We start from the raw sequence: 27,995 nt of genomic DNA, 5'->3' as shown, positions 1-27,995 counted from the left end.
GCGCTTTTATGGTTACACCCTGTGGGAGTAATGGAATAGAGCAATTTTGCGACTTTTGTCAAAATAAATTTTATTCCAAATGTGGCTGTCACCGATACGCGGTATAACAATGCCGTGGGCAGGTCGCCCGAGTCGGAGCTCCGCAGGGGGCGAGAGGGGTGGGCGAGCTTGTTCATTTCGACGCGTGGTAAACAGATAAGTTATTGTGCAGTAGATTGCTCACCGCTAATTGAGTATTATACGTTATAAACGAACTACTAGACGTGGCCAAAGTGTAACTCTATGGTCTCTTTAGAGTCCAGGATGATTTTCAGTATAAATGAAAGAGCCTAAATCACTGTAAAGTTATTTCATCCGAGTGCGTGGTGCGTGAGAAGAGTGTTCGTACAACTGTCGAATGATAAGTAGCGCGTTAATTACACAGTCTGAATCCGGGCCGGTAAATGGTAAGTGTTTTCTAAGAGCTGGGACGCGGTTGACTTCAGATGTTACCTTTCGGGTGACGTTGAGGGCCTTGAGGTTGGGGGGAGACGGGATCCCCAGCACGTGAACCTTACCCGTGCATGCGGCGGGTTCAGTACGTTTTTATTTCGTTATTATCTCTTATGTATTTAATGCCTTTATTTAGCACCTTTATTAAACTGTACAGAACATCAACAAAAAACAGCGCTCTCGTTTTTTTACATGCGAAATTTCGGCTTAAGTGTGTGTTACTATTTCGGTGCACGACCTCTTTGATGATTAGATGCGCGCTTGCGTAAAAGTATCGCGTCGTGATGTTGCTGCAGTTGATCTTTATTTGCCATTCGGTCGATTGAACGAATATTGTTAACGTCGCAATCATACTTAAGCAATTACTTGATCGCACTGTGGTTTTTGTGTGACGGTAACACTGACCTCCGGATGTTGCCATATAAATTAGTGCGCGCACATTGTTGTTGCGCGTGTCTTTCAATACGAATGTTTTCTCACAACATAGCCGTCGCGTGATGACTTGTGTTTAAATAACAGTTCACAATTTTTGTACGGATAATTGCGATTTCCTGACCGTCGGGGAAAGGCATGTGCTGGCCGTTTGACAGCCGTGAATTTTTGCGGCGCACGTGGACAGATAGTCCCCGAGTTACGATGGGTCCGACTTACGATATTTCGATCTTACCATGGCGATACGACAAAAGTGTAAAATATGTAACATTTCGCGCGGCAGGCAAACGCAGCAGCGTACGAATCTTGGTGAGTACAATATGATACGTTACGTTCAATGCATGTATGATAGGTAGCTTTCGCGATTTCATTTTAGTATTACCACGATACGATACGTTCAATGCATGTTAAAAGTCCGTTTAAAGATGACAAGACTCGCTCTGCTCACTGATCTTCACTGATATCGTCAGCCCTCGTAGACATCTGTGAAAAAGAGCTTCATATGTCATCGGAATTCTCCAGGATAAATAAAGATTCTGATTCGTGACATAACAGGACTGCAAAATGCATGCCGTTACGTTTCCTGTAGATTTCTGGATACTTCTGCGCAATGCGCCCACGTCTCATCACTAATACCTCACGTAGGTGAAAATAATAAAATAAAAAAGCGAAAACTAAATGAAATCACGACGTTTCGGGCGCAATACAAGCGTCCTTCACCAGGTGGGGGGACCACCACAGCGATTTAATTTAGTTTTAATTTATTTTTTTATTTTCACCGACGTGACTTTACCGAAAGAACCAAAGAGTATGGATCCTTGCAGTCACGAAAACTTCAAATCTAGAAGTGTGAACTGCATAATTACATTCCATAGACATACAGACGTGCAGAATGGTGGGCCGACATACCTTAATTTGCGATAGAACACATTTTTTTGTTTACACAGGTGTAACCATACGCGTTGAATCCATACAACTCACCTGGTGGTCGATTTGATGTAGAATTGAGCGGCTTGATGGGAATTCAGAGCAGTTGTGGTGTCAGATTAAGCACACCGGCAGGTTAAACATCGATTCACATATTTGTAAAACGACTGAAACACTTCGCCTGTCCTTTTTATCCCATCGTCGACGATGGAGACATCAGCGCTTCTCCAAAAATCGATCGAAATGGAATATTCGCCAACAAAAAAATAAATCGGGGGCTCTCCCTATTGCGCGATCCGCTGCTTGCACATCTTTCAAGGACGCCCACGTGGTAGTACAATCTACATTTAATCAATTACACTGCATGTGGTTTGCTTTTACGCGGACCACAATGGGTTGTCACCGCAACAAATATATATCTGGGATTTACACACGGTTTGGTTTTAAGGACAGACCCTTTCTGTTAGCGCGTCGGATTTCTCATAGATCATCATAGCTCATCGGATTTCTCCAGGATAAATCAAGATTCTGATTCGAAAGATTCCCTTTTTAAATCCTTTATATTAAGTTCGCTTGCTTGCTTGCGTGCTTGCTTGCGTGCTTGCTTGCTTACGACCGTGCAAATCTTTCGGTCGTTTTTTAACCCACTTCCCGTGATCCAATCGAGCTGACATTTTCCACACAGACTCGTTGTGCGAGACAATGGTCGTGAAAATTTTTTTAAATTTTTTTACACTTTTTAGGCAAAATTTTTTTATTTTACATTTATTCAAATACAACTCATTCATGGCTTTGGCTGAACGTCACAGTGTAGGAGCCCAGAGCGTAACCCCTCCACAGGCCGTGGCGGAGTAGCGCAGTTGGTAGCGCCCTCGCTTCCCATGCCAAAGGTCGCGGGATCTATCCCCGCGTCCTCCACAGGCGAATATATTTTTAAATCCTTTATATTAAGTTAACTTGCTTGCTTAGGACCGTGCAAATCTTTCGCTCGTTTTTTAACCCACTTCCCGTGATCCAATCGAGCTGACATTTTCCACACAGACTCGTTGTGTGTGACAATTAATTTTCGTGAAAAAAATGTTCAAAATTTTACACTGTTTAGGGAAAACAAATTAAATATTTAATTACCAATTGCTTAATACTGGCAGACAATCATCTGACCCATAGGTGGCAGCCATCTCAAGCCAGAGGACGAGAAGACTCTAGCCGCCACGCATATAAAGGATTTATAGTGAAAAACTTTGTTTTTACGGGTTTACTTGTTTACACATTCCTTTAACTCACTCTGTTGTTGTCGTTGTATCCTCAAATCTTGTAACTCAATTTTAACCCACTTCTCAATGTGGTATCGACTGCAAACTTGGTATACTTATGTCATACTGATGACAATACTATATTGTATCATACATTTTTTTTTACATTCTTTATGTTATGTTTCGGCTTGGGTCTAATTGTCCACGGTCAACTCACGTTGGCTGTAATTGGCCACGGTCTCTTACGTTATGGCAAGCTTCGGGGCCACCTCCTGGAGTCGTGGACTTCTGCCATTACTAGTACGTTTAATAAAAGCGTGTTTTAAAAAGAAGTGTGTTTAAAATATTACTTAAGTCTCAACTTTAATTCGCGGAACTGCAGTAGCTCGGCACTGCACGGTCGCTGCGTGGCCCCGTTCGACCCTCCCCGTGCGTGACGCGGGCCACGTCAGAGCCCCGCGTGAACTCCCCAGGGGGAATAAAGAGGCGAGGTGCAGCCGCATCTATCCGCGCGGTCAGCCGTGTCCTAAATCTGGCCGCGTGCTCTCTGCTGCCTGCATCTCCCTCCCTTCCTCCTCCAGCGACTGTCCGTCCGAACGGTCCCTGCAAGCGAAGATGCTGTTTTGGCACGCCCAACCGGAGCATTACCACCCTCACCACCACCATCACCAGTACGCGCCTGCACCCAACAGCTACCTGCGGTAAGCGTGTTCGTTGTCGTTTTTTGTGTGTATGCTCTGCAATGTCACTTGTTATGCGTAAAGGAGATACTTGTGCTGTGAGGAAGGGTCATTGCCAGAAACGCCAGTTTGTATGTGTTTAATGTATGCGTATTATTAACTCCGTGTTAATGGTGAATGTGTTGAGTTTATGTTTGTTTTTATAATGGAGAGGCAGTGCACGCGGGACTGTGTGCACCAGTGTCTGTACATGTGCCATGTGTGCATTGTGTCTGCACACGTGTGGTGAGCACAGTCTTGCCATGTGTGCATTGTGTCTGCACACGTGTGCATTGTATTGAACGTGCGTCTATGCTACTCCAGGGCCGTGGCCAACTGTAATCGCCCACCCGTCCAATATAGAGTTGATGCAGCCCTTACCTCTGCTAAACCTTTAACTGGCGTACCGTGAATAGTTGATACGGCGCGACGACGTGAAGTAGAATGTAGAACGTCACCGATATCTTCTCCGGTAGCCGATCGTTTGCGTGAACTTCAGTTTTCCGCCTCTGGGTGAGTTGCCACCTCTGCCCCCCCCCCCCATGCATCACAATTCATATGAACTCACGATGTTTATATCCGACCCCTTTACATTAAGTTCGTTCCTGTAAGTTAGGTGGTAGCCCAAGCAGTGTATTACATGAACGTGCGTGCATGATTGCGTGTAGGGACAGTTTTGCCCGCTCTTAATCCCAATCAAGCCATAGCGAATGGCCCCACAGCACGTGGTCCCGCAGCACATGCTGCTGCTGCTGTTGTATAAAATACCTGCCCGCAGCCGGCGCCACGTGTCCCGAAATCGCCCCCCTACTCTGCCCCATGCATTTGAGTGGCCGTGTAAACGGCCATGCGCACAACATGGACAAATGCATCGCCGTATTGGTGCTCAACACTGCAGGGGGAGGGGGGCTCTCGCTTTTTTTTTTATTGTCCAACGCGATGTTTCCTGAACGAGGCCAGGTGACCCGAAAAAGTCAATGTTTTGTTAATGATTTCAGATGACGGTCTCCATCGGCAATGGTTTTGTTTTGCCTCCTGAGAACAGGTATAGGTTTCTGAAAGTATCCGCGAGTTTGTGACCCATCTGTACGCACAGCCTTATTACTACTTGACGTGTGGGGGAAAGGTAGAACAAAGTAGAACCCTTCTTGAAATGAGTCATGAGACTCTGTAATATAAACAGTCACTTATCATTACTCTCTACCATACCACCCATGGACCAACTTGGTGAAGTATGGTTAAATAACGTCCAACTACCCACGAACGGCATGGATTGACAACAGATATGTCTGTGCATGTACATACCACCAATAGGCTGGCGTGAATTAATAGCGTATCTTATTATATGTATAGCGCAGCTTCACTCAAGGTGATTGGCATAGTTAAAAACTAAATGGTGACAAAATACAGGGTGTTTGAAAAGAATGGACCCGATTTAAAATCGCTATATCTCTGCAACCACGAACCGCCCATGAATGAAACTCTTACCACTTGAAAGGACGAGGCATAGAGTTTCAAATGATTACCGATAAATTCCTCTCCCAGCTTCAGTCATTCGCAAGATGGTGACCCCGCAACACAAAGCATGTTGCGTTCTGCAGTTCAGCAAGACTGAATCCGTAATTGCGGTGCAGCGTGCGTTTGAACGGCGTTATGGCATTGATCCGCCAATGTCAAAGAGCATTCGTCATTGTTACCGACAATTTGAGGAAACAGGCTGTTTATTTAAGGGGAAGAGCACAGGGCGACCACGCACCTCAGAGGAAAACGTGAGAAGAGAGGCGTTTGGGACGAATTCAATTATCGTCTCGATGTTGTCCGTACAGCAGGTGGAGGGCACCTAGAGCATTTATAAAATGGTTACTAAAACCGTTGGTAACTTTTTGTGTAAATTGTAACATGTTACCATCGTGAAATATACTGCTTTGAAATTGGGTCAATCTTTTTCAAACACCCTGTAGAATGATTTGGTGTTCTGCCATGGCGCGCATGCTTTCACTCTGGGTACCGTAGCTTTCACGCAGGGCTAATACAACAATGCCTCAGCGAATTGGGTTCCAACAAGTCAAACGGGACTCGTCTCAAATGGGGACCCTTCTCAAATGGGACCCATCTCAAAACTATTCATTAGACCTGGTGGTGGATGAGGCTTATATTTTGAATGATCGTTTTACTGGTAGGAACCTCATGGTTACACCAGCCCACAGGAGATTATTGTGTCCGTCCGTCGTGCATCCAAAAATGGGAGGGGTGGGGCTGGGTGGAGAGGGGCTGGGTAGGGAGGTTGGGGAGGGTGGGGAGGGGCTGGGTGGGGAGGAGCTGGGTGGGGAGGGTGTCGAGGGGCTGGGTGGGGAGGGGCTGGGAGGGGAGGGGCTGGGTGGGGAGGGGCTGGGTGGGGAGGGGCTGGGTGGGGAGGGGCTGGGAGGGGAGGGGCTGGGTGGGGCTGGGTGGGGGGTGGGAGGGGTGGGGCTGGATGGGGAGGGGCTGGTCACCCCGTGGTGCCCTTATAAAACTCAACGTTTAACCTACTCACGCCGGCTTGTGCCCGCCCTCACAGTCGGCCATATTTGCGGAATACACCACGCCGCCGTTGACCCTGACCATTGACCGAGCAACCCAACGTTCCTACCAGCTCCCTCCGCAGGAATGTGTTCAAGCTCGCACCCATATGCAGGGGGGACTGTCTCGTATTGTATATTGGTTAGATATTATAGTATGCATGTGTACTGAGTATAACGAATTCAAAATAGAGTAGATCAGTGTGTACACAAGACATTCAACGTGCACTTTCGGATCTATAAGAATACCTACCCCCAACTGGTTCTGCCTGCCATTATTTTCCAATAAGCCCTCCTCACCAACGAAGAGCGAATGCCAGCAATGCGTTACACTCGGTTAGAGGATGAAACGGACGTAGTTTAGATGTACAGTGGCCAATTTAAGTGTAAATAGTGATTAAACTAGCATTTAGTGGAAGTCCTCAGCTGTCTACCTGAAGCTATGTGAACCACACACCTACATTCTTTCCCCCCAATATTCTTTGCTTAAAGTTATTCTCAATCTTTACAAATATGAGGAATTATTAGTTAACCAGGAAATACCAGAAAATGGGTGAGATTAGGGGAGCCAGAGCCTGACCGTACTAGCCACGTGACGGCGTATCGATTTAGCTGTTACAATTTTTCTCAGTGATTTGCAACGTTACATAGAATGGACAAATCAATTACTTGTTGCATGTTTTCAATTTTCATACACACATCGCACTTAAAATAGAACATTGTTTTTAATGCGACATCGAAGGTACCACATTGTAAAATGTGTTCATATTTTCATATACTGTAAAAGTATATGACTCTGCTGTACAATACTTCCAAAAAATGATTTGTTTTATTTCAGCCACGTAAATCTCGCGATAATACAGCAGTAGATTGACAAGATGAGCTGTACGCCCTAAAGCAAAGAAAATCCACAATACGATTGTGGCCATGCGATACAAACTATGAACTACGTAGTGAAACCACTGGAGTCTGCGCTCCTTCAATGGAAGAGGAAAATATCAAAACTACACGAATTGAGCTCCTGGACACAATGCTGCCATCATGCGCAAGAACAGAACAGTACGGAAGTCGTGATGGCGTGAGAGATCAGCGTTGGCAATACTGTAGTTGAATATTTATATCATAAAGTAATGAACAGCTGTACTATTATACTGTGGCAATACGGGACTTATAATTCCGAAGGTTGCCGTTTACATTCGATTTCCCGGCGCGGCAGTTGAAACAATGGTGCGAGAAAGTCTTCAAATCACCCTCCCAACTTCTGTCCAACCCAGCAGTTACAAAAATGGACAGAACCGCAATTAAAGTCAAATGGCAGGGTGGTGGGTTAAACCAAGGTCGTAATTATAATATATAATTATAATGAGCATATTTGAATATTGGGGACACACATCCCCCCCCCCAATATTCAAATATGCTCAAAATGTCCCCCCCCCCCCAATATATTGCTATAAAATAGATTTCTGTTTATATGATTGTGGTTATGGTTGGACTTTATTAATCCCTAATCTCTGTCATTACAATGAAACAAGAAAAGGCTAAAAAGAAAAAAACAGAGCAATGTTATAAATACAATACGCTATTAGACAATATTGTAAAAAAAAAAAAAATTCCATCCTATGTGTTAGTGAATTTTATTATATTTTAGGCAGGAAATTCGTTTTCAAACTTAGATTTTTTTTTTCTGGAGGGGGGGACCCCCAGACCCCCTGGAAGATTTGCCCCCCCCCCAATGTTGACTCCATGGCTTCGGCCTTGGGTTAAACTGTGGGTACTCTCACATCTTCCAAGATAGCCTTAGCCAGCTGGCAGGAGTCAGAACTTGTTTTGTCTAAAGAGGACTTCCCCTAAAGCAGTGGTTCTTAACCTTTCCTGCAGCCTTGCACCCCTTTGGTTCTCAACAGTAAAACATTCATGTTAATAAATGCATAGGTTTCATGAAACGAAGTAGTCGTACTTTCGTGCCCGTGCTTAATTTGTGTTTCGATTATTTACCTTCTAAAAAAATCTAGCCATGCCTCGCACCTCCCAGAGGGTGCGTAAATCCCAGGTTACGAACCACTACCCAAAAGAGACCCCCACCACACTCGTGCGAGGCCCTTCCACACGAGCATTGGCCGTGAGCGAAGCCGTTGCAGGGCTGCCCCTTTACCCGTTTTGGGCATGGGAGTTTGCCCCCACCCCCGGGCCCCCGCGGTGACGGCATAGTTGCTGACGTCATTTCCTCGTGGGCGGGGCCAGGCAGGGCTCAGCTGTTCGCTTGCTGCGACGACTCGGCACTTTAAAGCACAACACGCGTACGCCGACACACACACACGCTCTCCTATACACACCACACACACTCTGATATACAATCACACACATGTTCCTCTCATACACTCGATACATCTACGGAAACATCAACATTGCTTAGTTCATATACTTATCACACACTCGCCTCGAACACGTGTTTTTAAACTACCGCATTACCAACACGTGTACCCACATCGTTCTTTACATTCACGCGCTAGGCAGTAATTACACAGTCACCGCTCGCATTACACAGAACTGTGTCGTGGCACACAAAGTGTGTTGAGTGTGAGCGCCTGTGGAGTGGAGTGGAGGAACACGTGTCCACGAGTGGTAACGCGGGCGTGAGGCGCTCACTGCACTGTACACACTGTACATACTGTACACACTGCACTGTACACACTGTATCCACTGTACACACTGTATCCACTGTACTATATTCACACACCTCGCCCGCTTGCAACTAAAGTCCGGTTACTCCGGGAAATATTTGAGAGGGGAGACCGGTGAGGAAGGGGGGGGGGGTCGTGCTTTGTAGATGAGGGCACACAGGTGATGAAGGGCGACTGGCAGGTGATGAAGGACGACTGGCAGGTAAAGGAGGAGGCTGATAGGTGAGGAAGGCACACGGGGGGGTCGACGAGTGAGGGCGCAGTGGAGAGGGGGCAGGCTGGTGGGGGGGGGGGGGGGGGCAGGAGGTTGAGGGTGAGGGGGGGGCAGGCTGGTAAGGGTGAAGGAGGCAGGTGAGGAAGGAGACAGGTGAGGGTGAGGAAGGAGACAGGTGAGGATGAGGAAGGCAGGCTGGTGAGGGGGGGGGGGCAGGTGAGGGTGAAGGAGGAGACAGGTGAGGGGGGCAGGCTGGTGAGGGTGAGGGGGGGCAGGTGAGGGTGAGGGTGAAGGAGGAGACAGGTGAGGGTGAGGGGGGGCCTGGTGAGGGTGAGGCAGGCAGGTGAGGGTGAGGGGGGGGCAGGCTGGTGAGGGTGAAGGGGGGGGGCAGGTGAGGGTGAAGGAGGAGACAGGTGAGGGTGAGGGGGGGCCTGGTGAGGTTGAGGCAGGCAGGTGAGGGTGAGGGGGGGCAGGCTGGTGAGGGTGAAGGAGGAGACAGGTGAGGGGGGAGCTGGTGAGGGTGAGGAAGGCAGGCTGGTGAGGGTGAGGTTGAAGGAGGAGACAGGGTGAGGGGGGGGCTGGTGAGGGTGAGGAAGGCAGGCTGGTGAGGGTGAGGGTGAAGGAGGAGACAGCTCGGCCATGGCGCTGTGGGCTCTGCGTCTGCCCCCGGTGCCGGGGGAGACGTTTGAGTTGTCGCTGTCTCACGACTTCGAGGCGAGTCTGTCTGGCATCGGACAACACCTCGACCTGGACGCCTACAGCATGAGGTGGGGACGGTGAGGGGGGGGGGACACGACCCGAGATACGGAGACACAAACCACACATCGCAGGGACGCCGCCACCTGGCACACCTCAACACACCTCGACACAAGCAGAGACGCACATGGAGACGCCAGTTATAAACCATATGAACAAGCACAGAGACACAATCGGAGGTACGCATGGATCACCGCTGGTGGACACGCACAGGGAGACAACCAGGCGCCAGAGACAATGAGAGAGAGACGGATGACACCAGAGCCAGAAGCTCCCATTGACACACAGATGATGCACTTCGTACCAGAGATGCCACTAAAAACCAACCAGACACACATGACAGGAAAGTCTTTTGGGGGGGGGGGGGGGCACAACTTGACGCACAGGACGACACCGCCAGGGACACGCACATGACACTTTGTAACTCCCCTAGACTCCCCCTGGGGGAATGAGGGGCAGTTCTTGGTGCTTGGGTCTGTCCTGGAGACTTGTTTTGAGAGGATCGTCATCGGACTCGTTCCTGGGGTGTTTTGTGTTGTGCCTCCCTTGGTTATGCCGTCGGTGGTATTGATTTGCATGGCGGTGGTTGTTGCGTGCCAAGGTGGAGGGTGGTGGCTGGATGTTGTTGATGGTTGTTGCGTGGCAAGGTGGAGGGTGGTGGGTGGATGTTGTTGATGGTTGTTGCGTGGTTTCTGTGTACATCTGGCACCTACCAAAGAGTGTGCACTCGTGGTCAGATCTCAACCAATATTGGTGCATATTAACTCGGATTAAGCCTCAGTTTTGAGTACTTGCTGTGTCAGTTATTCCGGATTTCGTTCGGCTTTCGTGGCGAGTGGATGCAATGGCTGTTACATATTTTATCAGATCCACATGGCATATAGTGTCGTCTCCAAATCGTATCAATGCTCCTTCTGACCTGTGTGCTATGAAGAAGGTCCATTGCCCGAAATACCAACTATTGCAATGTCTTTGCCTTCTAGGCAGTGTTATTAACGAATGTGAGTTGTTGTTGTTGTTAAACGTTGGATAAAATCCCACTTTACATTTCGTAACAAACAATTGCGTGTTTTATCTCGACCGTTCTCCGTTAAAGGTGCGTTTTCCTATTTAATAGCCTTCTTCAAAGTTGCCAAACGCTGATGATTAATTGAGCCAGTTGTCATGTTGTGGCTTTCACCTGATTTTATGGATCGGTGAACCCGCCAAGAGCTTCTGTCTTTGATGCTAGTTCATCTGCGTGCTGTCATCTTGCTGTGCTGTATACCCGATCCCTCCTTGCGCTGCTAACGGCCTGGCATTTTGGTGTGTCCATTTTAAACACTGTTTTATGCCACATCCGTCTTGGGTTTCCACTGCTGTACCCAATAAACAGCAGCTGATGTTTATTTGAAAAGTAAATTCTACCTCCCACACTTATAAGCTCTGCAGTTGTTTTGCAAAGTGTGCATGCTTGGTCAGGGGGGGGGGGGCTTAGTTCATATTTACTGGCCAACAGCATGGACAGTTGATAATTGTTTTTTTACCCTTTTATCTGGCAACAAAACTGACACCTTCTTTTACAAGGAGTCCTGTTTGCATAGACCACAATACCTGCAGTCGTAATGCAAACAAAAAACATAACTCTGATAATGTATGCACTGTCCTTGAAGTTGATTGGTCCACACCCGAGACAGCTTTCCTTAGAGCCTAGTTTCACATGGTGTTGGACCAGATGACGTCAAAAGGCGTCCTTGTAAAAAAAAGGTGTCAGTTTTGTTGCCAGATAAAAGGGTAAAAAACCAATTATCATATTTTTTATTCTGGCAAGCGAGGTTCCAATGGAGCATGGACAGTTGTTTCTATGCAATTTTTGTGAAAACGGCAACAAACATTAAATTTATCGGCTGAAAGCAATTTGACAGCCTCGCTGTGCAGGGCACGTCTCCATCACTCAGGAACGTTATATATCTTGGTCTGGCGGCGTCTGGATGTGGAAATAAACTTCCGGCGTGCGTGTGATTGTGCAGCGATGTGCTGGCGCTGCCCATCTTCAAGCAGGAGGACTCGCATCTGCCTAGCGAGCCAGAGTCGAAGCTGCCACCATTCCAGTATGTCATGTGCACCGCCACGTCACCCGCTATCAAGCTTCACGATGAGACTCTCACCTACCTGAACCAAGGTGAGAGATTCCACCTGTATGCGCACCGTGCCACCGGGCCCACAAGAGAGCTCAACTGGTATAAGCCAAGGTTAAAATAAATTAAATTCACATCTAAGGACGAGTAATAGTGTGTCGAATATCAAATCCTATAAGATAAGTTTTGCGGTGTACGTATTTGTTGCATAATTCATAAACTACCATTGTCAGGCCCATCCCATTAAAATACCAGGAAATTCTGTTGCTTAGATTTTCTCAGTTGTGCCGTGTGGATCTCCGATGTGTGTTGTTTGGCATGATGTTCATTGCTTCTTTCCATGCTTATAAAATGTCCGCCTTATCCTGCACTTTGTATTTAAATCCCATTAATGATTACTAAATGGCGATATTGTTGGTGATTTATTTATGAGCAGGTGAGAATTCATTTAGACGCGCTTCTTTTCAACGAGATGCGGAAAAGCAGCATCATTTGTGATGTAAAACTAATTTGGTTGCAATTCCAAACCGGTGCTCGATAAATACTACCACCACAGCACTGCCGGCATGGCCTGGTCGTTATTATGAATTGGAGGCTAAATTCAAGTTTATAAAATGATTATGTATCTGCTTGTGTTCATGTCTGTGGGCCCTTCGTAGGAATCGCTAAACCCTTCACCATCGATTGAATGTTCCTTGAAAAATGTTCTGGCTGAAAAAAATAATTGGGCCCCCATCGTTAAAAGAACATGATGTTTTGGCAGAAAAATCAACTCCGTAGGCATATTTGATGTTATGTAATGTGTGCACCCGTTGGCTTGGCTGTCTGTCAAAGTCGGAGGGACAGACTAAAAAAAATATTTTTGGAGATGTTCAAAGGTTTCCAGTTAGGCATTCCCGATTTCATATTCAGCTAAAACTCATGTTATCTTACTGCACCTGTGACATGGGGTGGATTGACATGAGCACCGTAAGGAAGCATACTGTGACAAATGCAAGCGCGGCATTTTCGTTCGTGTCTGCCGAAGCATTTGTGTCAAACATCGTGAGAATTATTTTATTATGTTTTATTTTTATTATTTTATTATTTCCATTTTACGTGACTTTACCAAAAGAACCAAGAAGATGAATCCCTGCAGTCACGAAAGCTTTAAATCGAAATTTAATGTGTCAATGTTGTCAACTTTTTTTCTACACTCAGGACAACCGTACGAAATCCGCATGTTGGACACCAGAAAGGTCGGAGAACTGATAGAGGTCAGCGGAAAGTACGTCAAGGTGAGTGTAAATAAATCAGCTCTGGTCTCAGCTGTTGTCAGGCACTGCATTCTTATGATTGCAGTAGATTGCACTTGAAAAGTTTGCATGGATCTGTAAAGGTCTCTGTGCAAGCTGACCCGTTCCTGCAAAGTGCTGTGTAGTTTCCTTTAGTCCATGGGCCAAAACGGATGTTGGTACCACCTTAGGTAGCAAACCTGTAGTTGTACTGATTTCATTATACGTCTCATAACAGATAATTATCATTTCATAACCAACTTGTTTCAGATTGGAATCGGATAATTCACTGGTATTGGCTTCATAAAGTAATTCGAGCTACTACATTTATGCTACTACATGTGGTACCGCCAATTGAAGTGCCTGCTCTGGGCTCCATGGACTGTTTCCCATATTGGCATAGCAACCCTACAGTTTTTATAACTTGCAGAAACCCGTTTATTGCATCATGCTTGGATTTTGCAATGCATCAGTTATCATCATACCCAGTGCACAGCACAGGTCTTGATGCTTAGCCCACAAAATTGATTTGAAAATCTATCATATTTCCTGTAAATCTATTGCTTGGTTAGAAAAATACATCAGGTGTAAAATCAATGGCAGTAGATAAGCTAAAATATAAGCTATGAAAAAACAACCACTAAAACACAATTACTACAATTCTAATTGGATTTCAACCCACATGCTGTTTTGAACCACTGTTTTAGAGCTGGGCTGTCCGATTGCCTTAGTAATCTCTTTTAGCAATTATTGGTCTAATTATTTGACTAATTGTAGAACACGAAAGTAGTGTCATACGATTAGTCATATAATACGAAAAGAGTTTGACTAATAAAAGGTCTCCCCTCTCTTTTTCCATCTGACGCTGGGCAGGAGGTAACAGAGGGGGCTTTACATCGGTATCAGCCGCGTCATGCTGGGTGTGGGTTGTTGGGACTGCTGCCATTTTTAATGGGGCATGTGTAATCGACCATAAAAATGTGGTCGATTTTAATTGTCGGCTTTGAATGGACTTCACTCAGTCCCAGCTGAACGCCGTTTTCTCGCCGTTGAGACGTGGTGTCGTCTTTGTGCCGACAGAGCATCGTACGCGTTGTGTTCCACGACCGGCGGCTGCAGTACACGGAGCACCAACAGCTGGAGGGATGGCGGTGGAACCGCCCGGGAGACCGCATCCTTGACATCGGTGTGTGTGCAGTGTGTAGTGCGCACGTAATGAACAATAGCAACTTAATTGTGAGTAACGTGGTGCAAAATGCTGCGTGCTCAACTTGATGGACAACGTCCAGGAGGCCTGTCGGTCAAAACATCAACGACTTTTCTACATTTTTGTCATCCGTGTGTAGTGGACATACTGGAGACATCCGTAATGAGGTTCAAAGAGGCAAGATACACTGGCTCTGTGAAACAAAAATTTGTGTTTTAATATGGAAAATGCTATGCCTAACATTAATTAAAATTATTACTTGAAATATTGTAACTTGACTGAAAAGTCTTGGCAAGATATGTAAGTTGCCGGGAGATGGCTTGAGAGAATTTCTCATTAAAACTGGTGCTTACCTTGTGTTGGGGTGTACCGCGGTCGACTGGGGCAATTTTCTTCTTATTAACACATTGACTCTTTGCCGAATGCTCGCTCGCACGCATACGGGTACACAATGTGCCTGCATTTGGCATTGGTTCAATAAAAAACTTGAGCAGCTGTAAAGGTCAGCTGCAGTGCACGTGCGTCGTAAGAAGGGGTCTGTTTGCGCGTGTTTTCATACCGGGCAACATGAAATTATGTTGCAGAGATCTTGCCATGCGATTTTTCGAAGCGACGATATTATTGTTGTGATTGTGCTTTGGAACTTTTAATTTGAGCTTAAGACAGAGAGCAGATTGTACTGCAAGAAAAATGACTTGACGTCATTTGCCATGGATGTTTGGCAGGATGCAATTTCCTGTTTTATTCAGAGTGCATGAGCACCACATTAGTGTTTAAAATTGTGGAAGTATAAATAGATGATAATTTTCCATATTTGCAGGGTACGGCTACAACATTGAATGAGACATTTTGGTTATCCATTAGTGTGACGCACATCATACGTTAATGGGCAAAGCTCGTCGGAACAGCAAACAAATACACAGAAAATTTGTGAATTAACAATGGTCTATTAAATTTAAAGTTGACTGGTGTTATTATTTTACCCGCTCGAATTTATATATATATGAATGTAATTTTGTTTTAAATTCTGTAGCACATTTTTTTAGAGATGCCTGACTTTAATCATACATAATTTAAAACACCGAAAACCCCATTTCAAAATCAAGTATCCTACAAGGAAGGCTGTAGATCAATTTAAAGACAAAATTTGCAAGCTACTGCTTACGCGCTGTTGAAAACAATCCGTGTAAACAGAAAAGAAACATAATTGTAGTTATTGCATACAATAATAAAATACTATGGAGACAAGGCAGCTGCATTAGAATCATTCTGAAAAGAGTTTTGATATTCAGTGTGTTTACAATAGAGGTAACACATCAGTGTTTCCCCGCATGTAACGAGGCTTGCGGGATGTCGATTGCTTGCGGTGCGTTACAGACATTCCACTGTCGGTGGGGATCGTGGATCCCCGGGCGAACCCCACGCACCTGAACACGGTGGAGTTCCTGTGGGACCCGACCAAGCGTTCCTCCGTCTTCATCCAGGTACTGCACCAACCGTAGGCTGCTGCTGGTTGTTGCTAGCACTTCCAGTTGCAGCAATGAGACGGTGTCCTCCTGATTTCCTGTTGTTGCTATCGGGACAATATTTGTCGGGGTAAAGGCTTTTTTGTTCGTGTTTCGTTTAGGTTGTAATTGCCTGAATTGCTGTCCCACGGAGTACTTTAACAGTGCAGTCCTCCCGAGGATTTTTTTTTAATCTCCAACAGTAACGATGAGTACCGCTCTGCTGACAGCATCCCCCCAAACTGGACTACCAGGCCCCTGTGGCAGCCCTGAACTGCTTGCGTTGGCTCGCGGATCTAAAATTTTACAGTTTCCCTAAGAAGCCCAGATATCCTGACTGGCGGGGGTTCGGGTCTTTAAAAAACTCCCATAAATAAGTTGAGACTTTCATCGAACAACCAAAATGAAAACGGTCTCTCATGAATGGAATTGGTCAAGCATCCTAATGCAAGACCATCCATAAAAATCTTGAGACTGATTAATTCCAGGATAATTAAAGGACAGTGCAGGAGAATCGTTAGTTCTTCAGTGTTCTAATGTCTATACTCCTCACCTTCTCCAACCCACACTGATCAAGGTGGTGAAGTATGGTCGAACAATCCCCACGATCCACACAGCGTAGGGAGGCCTTCATCCAGCAGTGGATTAAGAAAGGAACTGTAATTGACATGATGTGTCGGTGTTCGGAGCCGGGCTTTGTATATATTTTGTGTTGCAGTTGGCAAGGGTTGATTTGAAGCCGTTCTTATTTAGGCTCGCAGCGTAAACTTTATTTCAGGTTGCGCCCCATCTGGCGAGACGAAGGGTAATGCTTGCCTGTTGTGCTGTGCCACCCTCTTCAGGTGCACTGCATCAGCACGGAGTTCACGCCTCGCAAGCATGGGGGAGAGAAGGGCGTCCCGTTCCGCGTGCAGATCGACACCTTCAAGCAGAACGAGGGCGGGGAATACACGGAGCACCTACACTCGGCCAGCTGCCAGGTCAAGGTGTTTAAGGTAAGGTTAACAGCTGCACTCTCCCCGTTGCCTGCACTAACGAGATGGGCGCATTTGAATGGCAATTAGAAATGCAAGTTGGGGGAAAAGGCCAAGCGATGTGATCAACAAAACAATTGATATTCTGAAAGAAAAAAAACTTATATGACTGCTGAAGCACTGCTCTGAGTCTGCAAGTCTCTACTAAGGAAGCCTCTCTTGGAATGTTGGGCGAATATTATTGTTAAATATACGTGCGATGAAATCGGGAGGTTTTCTAGAAAGCCTGGGCAAAAGAGGGGATAACACTCAAATTCTGCACCAAATGGTCACATGCAAGAGGGGAGGGATGGTTTATACGTATGATGGCTTGATCTCTGTGATCCAACCCAACTTCCCAAGTCACTGGAGCAGTAGCTATACAGACCTGAAGCTATTTATATAGCCATCAAGTACGGAGAGGCAGCGTGCAAACACACGGGTTTGCAATGTGGTTCAGCCTGGAGCGAAGCCCACATTATTGATCACAACCTCTCACACAAACCACGTCCAGAGAAATGCTAGTTTGTCCCGAGAAGCCAAATCCTCATGCTTTTCCATCCTTGGGACTTCCTGCCCCATTGCCTGCCACTCCCATATTTGGGTGACTTCCTGGCACAGACCATATGTTTTACCACTGATAATTTCTGCTTGGCACTGATAAAGAGAATAAATGGCACAGCTTTGGATTTGGATAATGCGGTTGAAATTAATGTCAATACAATCCCAATCACATTTCACATTTTCTACAGTGTTGCTTTCCAAATGGGAAACGCGCAACAAAAAATGCTGCCGGGACCACCTTCGAGTGCACTAAAATTTAATGAATTGCCTCATTCATTTTACAGCACGAAAAGCGGTAAGCTTTTCTGCACTTGTTTGAAAATGGCATGGCCTTTCATTGTAACGACTCAATAAGTTTTGGATTCAAGCCCCCAAGGGAAGGTATTTAATAATCTGTTAAGAAAAGTCAAAACCTTTTGGTTTTTGTTTCCTCCACCCTGTGCAATGAAGTACTTCCAATACAACTATGCACATGAAGCTAAAGCATGCTTGCCTTGCCCACAGGCTAAGAGCTTGTCAATGTTTACATTTTACTGGCAAACAAACACATACACGTGGGGAGGAGAAAGGGGAAGTCTGTCTGCATCACGCACTAATGTGGAAAGCTTGCACAAATGTCAAGCATGACAGATTCAGTCTCGTGTGCAAGTACAATCTGATAAGTGTGTGCTCTGCCATCGGCTCTTCGGGCACAATTTGTCCGCCTATTTATTTGATTAAATAGTACAGATTTTCAACTAAAGTGTCGGTAGTGTGCAATGAGTGGTGATGAAATAGGGACCATGTCATTTGGATGATGTGAGAAAGGTCATTCTTCACAAGACAATTTGGATGTACATACCATTGAAATACAACTCCATCTTAAGATGCTATATGAAACATTGCGACATGGACATCCTGGGTGAAATGACGCTTATTATTTATTTAATCAAGATAAAGAGGTAGTTACAGTGAGATGAGATGCAGGCGATATTGAGCATGGGCTGAAACTAGGGCCGAGATTGAACAATACGGATTTCTTGGAAAAGAGCGTAGGAGAGAGAGAGCAATCTCCCACTAAATAATGGTTGGTTAGGAGAATTTTCAATAAAAGGGGTCAGTTGCTGAATAAAGCAGGGGAGAGGCTTTGATGTTTTCCTTAAGCAATGTGACCACGATGGGGTTAAATTCTACATATATGCCCCCATGCTGCCACCTTAGCCCAAGGGCGCTGACCGCAAGCAGAAAACGGACCGCGACAAGATGGAAAAGAGAACGGTGCTGGAAAAAGAGAAATACCAACCATCATACGAGACCACCATCCTGACCGAGGTACTTGCTGTGCCGTAACTGCTGGGGGGGTGGCAGTCACCCCGACGCTAGGAAGTGAATGGGGTGCTGCACAGCGTCGTGATAGAATGTATGGAAACCGATCACCTGGGGACACTTCAGCAGAGCATTCTGTTCTCTGTTTTCTAAAACCACTGTTTAGGCAAATATTCTTGATCAATGATGATTGAATACTTTGGCAGGGTTGGGAATATGGGGGTACCAGGATTGTTGTTGTTCCGCACAGTTGGGCCGTCTGTAAACAGGCTCAATGAATGGGTGGTTTTAAGTTGCAGGTGTTCTCTACTACAACGTACATTTTATACTCTATTGCAATCTCTGTTTTAAAGTTATTTTATAAGTTTTGTTTATCGATATATATTTGCATTCTTTACTTCGACAGTGTTCTCCGTGGCCTGACAATTCTTACTTGAGCAAGAGCCCCTCGCCCACACCAGGGTTGGGGTCCACCACCCAGCCTAACTTCACCGTGTCGGAGACGTGAGTGCTTTTCGTGCAACGCATGCAACTCGCGCAGTGCACGAAGTGCAAACAAACATTATCCGCGGACACTCAGACAGTCAGTCGGCATCATTTGTCTCACGGCCACCCCAATGGCAACACCAGGCAGCACAGCAGTAGCAAGTGTATCATATTGCCTTGAGCTGTAACAGGCCACATCAGTTGTCAACTCTGCTTGGTAAACCTGTTTCCCTGAGGACCCAGATAAGTGTGCTGTAATCTAGCACGACTCTGTTCATGATGGGAAAAACGCAATGGCGAGCAGCTCTTTTCAACTTCATAATGAAAATTAATTGTATTTTATATAGCGTCATTCATGCTAATTGCTGGGTGACAATTCCACCTCGACACAAGTGCGATGTGTTTTTGCGTTTGTATTGCCTGCAGAGTGCTTCTCCGCTGGGAATGTTACTCGCAGCCAAGCTCAAGACAGTCAGTTTGAATATGCATGGCAAACTTATCAATTGGCCACATTTTTAATAAACCAAAGGTGTTTCACCACCTTGTTGTTATGTATGGTCGAATGGAATGGTTGACAGATTGCACTGATTGGATGTAAAGGCCATTGTTTATTGATTAAAATTATGACATGATATACGAGGTTGACTGCAGAATCCCTTTGTGTGATGATCATAGCCATGCAATATGACTTTGTTACATTTGTGACATCCTTAAGGCGAGTAAGGTAGTCTAGAAATATTTTTTATTTGTAGCCCACCAGGGTATGTTTATATAATGGTTAAAGGGATTGAATGTTTTATTTATTTAGAATGTGGTTGTATTTAGACTCTTAATTATATAGAGTACATTTGCATCTTTTTTATTCTGTCTGGTATTACTTTGTAATACACAACAGTCTGTAAAAGTAAAAAGTTTTTTTTCTCCAAAATATTCAGGACGTGAAATGGCATTCTTAAATTTGTTGAAATTGGAGCAGCCTTACAAACCCCTTCCTAACCAGCTGTTCCTAATTGAAGCTGTTTCATAAATGTCTATTTTTTGGTTAAACTATGAAATTCACGTGATAACACTAATTTTCCACAGTTGGATCACGCATAAGTGAACCTCGCATTTGCCCACATTATTTACCGGGCGTGTTTTTTGATAGCGTGTTACCATGGTCGCTCACAGAGTTGCACTGTCTATTTTCTAGGTCTGGAAATTGTTCTTCATCACCCACACATCCGAGTGAAAACCTTCCAGCCCCCACTGGAGAGGTAGCCCTCTTACGCATTAATTTCTTCGGGATGATCATCCTACACAGCTTAATACACAGCTGTTGCCATCGACACGCGGATACTGCGAAACCCTTCCTATGAACCTAATTTAAAATTGTATTGTGGAGGAACATATATTTCCTCATTAACTTTGTTCTGTTTCCTATTAAGGGGTGAATATTAATTATTTAGTTCATGATGTATACGCATTGAATGGAATATGTAAGAATGGATGTTTTTTTTCCATTTAGTGTGTGTTGTTTGTAATCCAAGCAACAGTGAGAGGCTGCTGCATTCACCAAAGTGTTAAATATAATTGATTGAATTTCGATTTAAAGCTTTCGTGACTGCAGGGATTCATATTATTGGTTCTTTCAGTAAAGTAACGTAGAAGGGAAATAATAAAATAATAAAAATAAATCATAAAATAAAAACTCTAACGACGTTTCGGCCACAACACAAGCGGCCGTCCTCAGGTGAAGAAACAGAGCTGTCGGAAAGACAGCGTCCCATCATCATTTGGGACGCTGTCTTTCCGACAGCTCTGTTCTTTACCTGAGGACGGCTGCTTGTGTTGTGGCCAAAACGTCGTGAGAATTTTATTTTATTATTTCCCTTCTACGTGACTTTACCGAAAGAACCAAGATTATAGTTGATTGATATATCAAATCATGACCCTCCTGAGCGATTTATCGATTCTCTGTATTTGATAAATCGTTACATCCCCAATGCCACTGGATAATCTTTATATTCTTTGGGTCTTTCGGTAAAGCCACGTAGATAGATCAAATAATTTAAACTAATAACAATATCACGATGTTTCGATCGCAACACAAGCAATCGTCATCAGGTGAGAAATATCACGGGAGAGCTGCAGAGAAATAATCTTTCTCTGTTTTTATTTCTCACTTGACCACTTTGGCATTGTGCTTCATTTATTTTCGTTCTCGCAGATATCTCTCAATTCGTGCTTACTTGGTTAAATGAAATAAATACCTCTGTGTTAAAAAGCACGTGATTTTTGTGTCCTTAATTGTAACGCGTGTTGTGTTTGTCAACTGGGCGATATGCCCGGGGCGAGATATTGGGAGCTCACTGTGCATCGCTATCTCTGCTTGTGTCCACGTGCATCACGCTCACAGCAGCTGCCCCCGGGGGCTTCCATCCAAGAGACCCAGCAGTGGCTGCACAGGAACCGCTTCTCTCAGTTCTCAAGACTCTTCAACAACTTTGCAGGTAGCGCCCGTGAGAACTCTCACAGCCACATACAAACCCAAGTGGGGAGATTCAAATCAATAGCATATGCAAAAAGGTCTTAAGGCCCTAGAGAAACCGCTCGGGCTTTAAAGCTGCTCACACATTGTATAGCTTTTGGCAATGTTTGTCTTTCTTGATCACGATAAACAAAATAAAAATGTATCCTCCTGTAAGTTCGTTTTTTGTGTATTCATTGGAAGCACTTGGTGAACCAGAGTTTGTTGATAGTGTTTCGCTAATTTAAAAGTCTATATTGTATTGTGCTGTTTCTTCAATATGCATGCCACATTTCCTTGATTCATAAACAATATTCCTTACTCTCACAATGCCTACATCAAATCCTACTTGTTAGCATCAGTAATATTTTGATATATGCAAAGTATAGGCATATTATTTGCAAGTGATATATTTCTAGAAAAATGTATTCTTGAATTCAGACTGACCCTGAATCTTGACGATTCTGCGAATCACGGAGGAATCATTACGTACCAAGTGGATTGAATTTACTGCTTGGATTTCCCCAGGCACTGACCTTCTGAAGCTGTCACGAGACGACCTCATCCAGATCTGCGGCCCAGCAGATGGCATTCGCCTGCACAACGCGCTCAAAGCCAAGTAGGGGTGACACCTGTGTCACCGTTTTGTATTAATTGCAGTTATTGGGTGTGTGGGCCTCGGAAGGCATAACTTGACTAAATTACTCGTGTTTCCTTTCTCCCCACACACCCAGATCTGTAAGGCCACGGCTGACCATCTACCTCTGCCAAGAGCCGCAGCAAGGTAGAGTTACATTTTTTCAACGATTGTTAAATTTAAAAGTCAAGCGAGCACACAACTTAACTCTATCTGCGAGAGAGATGCATTCGATCAGTGGCTGTCCCGTTGTGAAGAGCTCGATGAATGAGGCTGTTAAAGGGGCTTGGTTTGTGTGTCGTGTTGCAGTGTACCATGCCATATACCTGGAGGATATGAACACACTGGAGCTGACGGAAAAGATCGCCACACTGTTCAGCATCCTGCCCCAACAGATCAGCAGTGTGTACCGGCAGGGCCCCACGGGGATCCACGTCCTGCTGTGCGACCAGGTGCCGACCGCAGTAACACCGTGTCAACGGTGTAAAGTGTGTGTGTGTGTGGTGTACAAGTGATGCATCAATGTAAATATTGATTCTTAAAATCGCAATAAGTGCATCGAATTGCATGTCTAAGAAACCAAGTTTCCCGACGGTCACTTGAGTCCACTTGCATTCGCTGTAATGTAACTTAAACATTTTCTTGAGTTAAGCCGCGACCATGATTCACAACCATTGATGTAAGGGGGCTGGAGGAGTATATTATAGCACCTCTCATGTGTTTGTATATTGTACCACCCCTTTGAGCAATATCTTGACAAGAGATGCGATTTCAATTAATTTTAATGAGTTATTCATCTTTGCATATGTTCAATTGAGTCCCAATGTGCTGTACACATCAATCCACTACACTTGTACACATCAATCCACTGCTGCGTGTGGGATGTGGGGGTTATCTTGACCATGCTTCACCACAGTGGTCATTACGGGTTGGTGAAGTTGGGAAGCAGAAATGGGAGCATAGAAGTACAGCACAACAATGGCTTTTGCAGTACTGCCTTCTACTGCCCACCACGTATCCCTGCAGCCGATACAAGCCTGGTTGCCCCTCATCCAAGCACTAACTAGACTCAAACCTACTTGGCTTCAGAGACCTGACACGATTGGGTACATTCCAGGTGATTTGGTCACGGCAATTGGACATTTTGGGCCAAAAAATGTTCAACCACAGAATCCTGGCTGCCCTGCCACACGTGCTCAGCAGGGTGTTTCGGGAGCATTACGCTTTTCCAGCAGAATAATGGATCGTGGAGAGGAGGAAAGTTCAGCGAATAAACGTGCCTTTAGGAGGTTGCTTAATTGAGAGTGCTACTTAGTTACAAAAAACACTTTTGGGAGAGCTGTGCAGTGCACACTGGAGCATGTAATGGGCGTGTGCACTGGATTAAAAGTTCACGAGGAACCCCATTGTAATTAAATTTTAAATCTCGCTCCAGGCAATGGTGTTGTTAATGATTCCGAGGCTCCATTCTTTTTTTACCTTTTACAGGGCTTAGAGTGCTACAGCGTGGCACCAGCTCCCAGTGCAGTTGTAAATAATAACCTTTCGGTGATATACATTATTTAACTCGTTGCTTTTTCAACACTAGATGATCCAGAACTTCCAAGATGAGGCCTGCTTTGTCATCAACATGGCAAAAGGTAATTAACTGGTTTTCCTCCTAAGACAGTGGCCTGGTCAAGTCCTCTTTATAAACACTCGAACATTGTTTATGCGATGTCTTTACGTTTTGTGATTCGGTACCGTTGTTTTGATAGCACTTGATTTACATTCCACGCGAGTCACATTCTGGATGTTCTAAAACGTTTTACTTGCAAACCTAGGAGATGCCACAGTGTAGGGCTTTTCACGAGTAGGATATCAGTATTCTGACAGAAGATAGCAGTAGCGTCTCAAAGGAGATGAAATACCCATGAAAAAAACAGCATTCAGGAGGAAACGGGAGCTGCTGGTTAGACAGATGCGCATAACATTGCAAAATATACTTGTAAATACCCTCGCATGGAGCAGTGATATACATTTTTAGCAAAGCGCTTGACTTGGTCATAAGATCAAAGTTCAAATCCTCGTTGGGGATTGACTCACCCCAGTTTTCCTCCATATTCCAATGGACTTGAAAGTTGAATTTCCACCACGGCCTCAGAGCCACTTGTGGATGTGATCACCACTTAATGCCAGCTTGAGCTGAGAAATGTTTACCTTGAAAGTTGGTTGTGGTTTACCTTTGCAGATGAAAGTGGTGACTGCTATCACGTGATCCTCAAGTGAATCGTGTTGAGAAGCTTGTCGTGACCACGGCCGATGCTTCTGTGGACCCTGACCAGGGATGACTACAACCTCCTTGTACAGAATGAAAGAATGCCTCGTGGGCGAAAAGGAAGAAAACAAAGATATTTAATGAGCGCTGATGAAAGGCAGCTGATGGGAAGGGATTCATCATTGTTATCTCCGTGCTCTTGACGACACAACTATGGCGTGGAAGCAAAAGGAAGTAGCAACAGAGGCTGCCTCTTACATTCCAACGGGTTCTGACACTGCATTGTATGAACGCGTTTTGAGATTTTTCCACTACAGCAGATCCTTCAGATTGTACTTGTTGCTGTATTTGGTGTACATACTGCCATGTAGTGCTTCTCTAACACTGTCTCAGGTTTTATACGCTCTGAAGTGAAGTTTCTATGGTGACAAATAGACTGTCTTACTGCCAAAAAGAAATTTCTCTGAACTGTACATTTTTGTGTAATTTGCTTATTTTTGAAGAGGCAAACTTTCAACTGACTAAATATGAAGTAAACATTTATATAAAGTACATATTATGAACAAGATAAACATTTGCACTGTTATTTGTAAGTGTATAGTTTAATAGGGGAGGGGGGGGGACTGACACAAATTGGGATGTGGCATAGGCCTAGTTTGGTACTCGACACTCGGATGAGCTGAATTAGTATATTCCCACAATGCACAGTAGTTCTCCTTAAGTGACAGCCATGACCTAAAGTGAACTTGGGAGCAGAGTGCATTTCATTCATTCAGACTCTAATGCCATAATTCACGTTCAAACGTAGAATTTCACAACTCGCGTTAACTCTTTCGGTTGTAATTCCCCCTCTTTTAACTCAGGTTTTAACGATAAGGAGCAATTATCAACAGGCGCCACAGAACTTTTAGCGGAAAATCTGCATTATTTGCATAGAAAATACTCCCATCACAGTGCAGGTGATGTACAGATGAACAGATTGATGCATGTCCTCCCAAAGTTGTGTACTTTTGTAAAAAATTAAAGGGGTAAGATGGTAGGCGACTTGTGGGGATGCCTGCTGTCAGCGGTGGCGTCGTGGGATAAGATTGAGGTCAATCGACAGTGACCCAGTGAAACATTGCTTTTCTAGCTTGAACGTCTGCAGGTGTATTTCGAGCCAATACAATTTTTTTTTCCTGGGCTTCAGTTTTACTTGCACACGTGATGCCCTTTTGATAATGCAGCTTGCAGGCTCGTTTGTGAAAACATTGTTTTTAAATGTACAAAAAACGTCTTGGTTTAAAACATTCTAAATCGTTGAGCAATTAACACTGGTCTAATTGACGCGTAATACATATTGTCATCTGATTTTTTATTGTGTAAACACTGAAGCAGCGTTGGTTAAGCGGTGCTGCCATCGACTGGCTTTGTGAGGACTGTTTTATTGGCAATGAGATGTAAATAGAACTGCTGCAAGACCAAACCGCGTTGGGCACGTGTACCAAAGATTAATACCGTCTGGCCTCGACTTCAACTCGTGTGTTTGTTTTGTATACAGATGGTGGCATTGTTGACGCGTGCTGCTTGTGGTCGCGTTTCACTCTGGCGTGAGCAGAGGTGGGGGGGGGATGAGTCGCCGCCTGTATTTCTTGATTTTCCAGTTGCATTTTACCTGGGTTCACGGGAGTGCAGCAGAGCTTCGCAGTGAGAGTGATTCACGAATGACGACGTCGGCCCTGGAAGATTGGCGCCTCATCCTGCCCGAGCATCTTTCCTCGTTTGGCTAAAGATGAACTTTTGTCGAATTACATTGTAATTATTATTTTGCGTTACATAAACACACCGCACGTTGGCGTTGTTACGTAACCAAACATTCAAACATTCAACGCGGGGTTGTGTGTTGACTGCGATCTCAAATAACTATAGCCATGTACCAAAGTGAATGCCTGTATGTGCCTTGATCTGTGTTCCAGTGTCACTGTAGTGTGCAGAGAGTAAATCCGACAACACGCGATGCTTCTTGTAGGTCGCTTGTTTCCCGTACGTTCGTTTGTGTTTGTGTGCGCCTTTGGGTTTCATGTTTCTGGCCGACTGGTACCCCACCGCCTCGTTACTTTGTGAAGACAATAGGTCCCACGCGAGGGAGTCGTCTTGCTGGGAACGCCGCGACCCCCTTGTCCCGTTGAGTTTGTGATGAAACGCGAGAAGCGTAGTGGGTGGGAGCGCTCAGGAATAAAACCGCCCGTTCCTGATCACAGCAATAAAACGCACACCCTCCAAATGGCATCTTATAATTAGTGCTTTTTTTACTGTCAGTGGCTGGTGTAGGGAAGTGGAACGTGTGTGGATGGTAAATTGTGCGCCTGAAACGGCTTGACTTGCCGACTGCGTTTTTCGACCTTGTGTTTCCACTCTGGTGAATGTACGAATCAACTGAAACAATCACATGACCTAACTCAGCGGTCGGCAACCAAAATAACGAAGTGCCATTTTTGGGGAATTTGATCAAAAAAACTAAATATTTTAAGCGCCGCAATGCATGTGAATAATGTCACGAAGCAGTTCTTAAAGAGCCGCATGCGGCTCCGGAGTTGTAGTTGTGTCGACCCCCATCGTAGTGGAGAATATACATAACAAGTTAACAACATAGATGGGCAGACAATGTCTCTCCACAGACGTGTCTCCACATAACAAATACAGATATTTCGGCAGCATTGATTCAGTAGAAGCAAACTGGTCCGGTGGCAACAGTCATTACCGGTCAAGATTGCTGAAATCAATGCTCGTGAACTTGCAGATGTTAATGGAATGATCTCTTGAATATATGGTTCCTAGTTCGACGCAACATAACTTTAAATACATTCATTACATTACGAAAATCGATTCGTCCTCGCACGATTCGACATGTATTGTGAGCTGAAATATCGACTTGTCAATAAATTGATGCACCATTGTATGTGTAATGTACGACTCCGGAGACAAACTGTAGAGGCACCTTATTTATTACTCGTAACTCGCACTTACATTCGCTAGCATGTAACACAACACTTACCGCCTAGCAACGACGGCGCTAACTGACCAGATAGCTGGCTAACCATCTAGCAGTG

The 27,995-nt window shown here is 44.9% G+C and overlaps 1 protein-coding gene across 2 annotated transcripts in view; it reads left to right on the top strand.

Annotated features, from left to right (window-relative positions):
* The window catches only part of LOC144717619 (transcription factor CP2-like), a 28,778-nt gene extending 1,606 nt beyond the window's left edge, over window positions 1-27,172 (top strand). The window contains exons 2-16 of one of the 2 annotated variants that reach the window (XM_078593131.1): window positions 3,686-3,805; window positions 12,042-12,193; window positions 13,350-13,426; window positions 14,504-14,609; window positions 16,008-16,114; window positions 16,978-17,130; window positions 18,913-19,023; window positions 19,424-19,521; window positions 20,696-20,759; window positions 21,902-21,995; window positions 22,541-22,631; window positions 22,747-22,796; window positions 22,959-23,101; window positions 24,238-24,289; window positions 24,880-27,172. In XM_078593131.1, coding sequence (XP_078449257.1) covers window positions 3,686-3,805; window positions 12,042-12,193; window positions 13,350-13,426; window positions 14,504-14,609; window positions 16,008-16,114; window positions 16,978-17,130; window positions 18,913-19,023; window positions 19,424-19,521; window positions 20,696-20,759; window positions 21,902-21,995; window positions 22,541-22,631; window positions 22,747-22,796; window positions 22,959-23,101; window positions 24,238-24,289; window positions 24,880-24,917 — 1,456 coding nt within the window. In that variant the 3' untranslated portion in view covers window positions 24,918-27,172. Of the gene's footprint in view, window positions 1-3,685; window positions 3,806-9,865; window positions 10,044-12,041; window positions 12,194-13,349; window positions 13,427-14,503; window positions 14,610-16,007; window positions 16,115-16,977; window positions 17,131-18,912; window positions 19,024-19,423; window positions 19,522-20,695; window positions 20,760-21,901; window positions 21,996-22,540; window positions 22,632-22,746; window positions 22,797-22,958; window positions 23,102-24,237; window positions 24,290-24,879 lie in introns of those variants that run through there. The other variant, XM_078593140.1, reaches the window with a different exon arrangement.
* Window positions 27,173-27,995: the final 823 nt, after the last annotated feature.

This window comes from Lampetra planeri, chromosome 1, assembly GCF_965212315.1.
Source record: "Lampetra planeri chromosome 1, kcLamPlan1.2.h2, whole genome shotgun sequence".
Lineage (NCBI taxonomy): Eukaryota > Metazoa > Chordata > Hyperoartia > Petromyzontiformes > Petromyzontidae > Lampetra > Lampetra planeri.
This window is presented reverse-complemented; position numbering and strand designations above follow the sequence as displayed.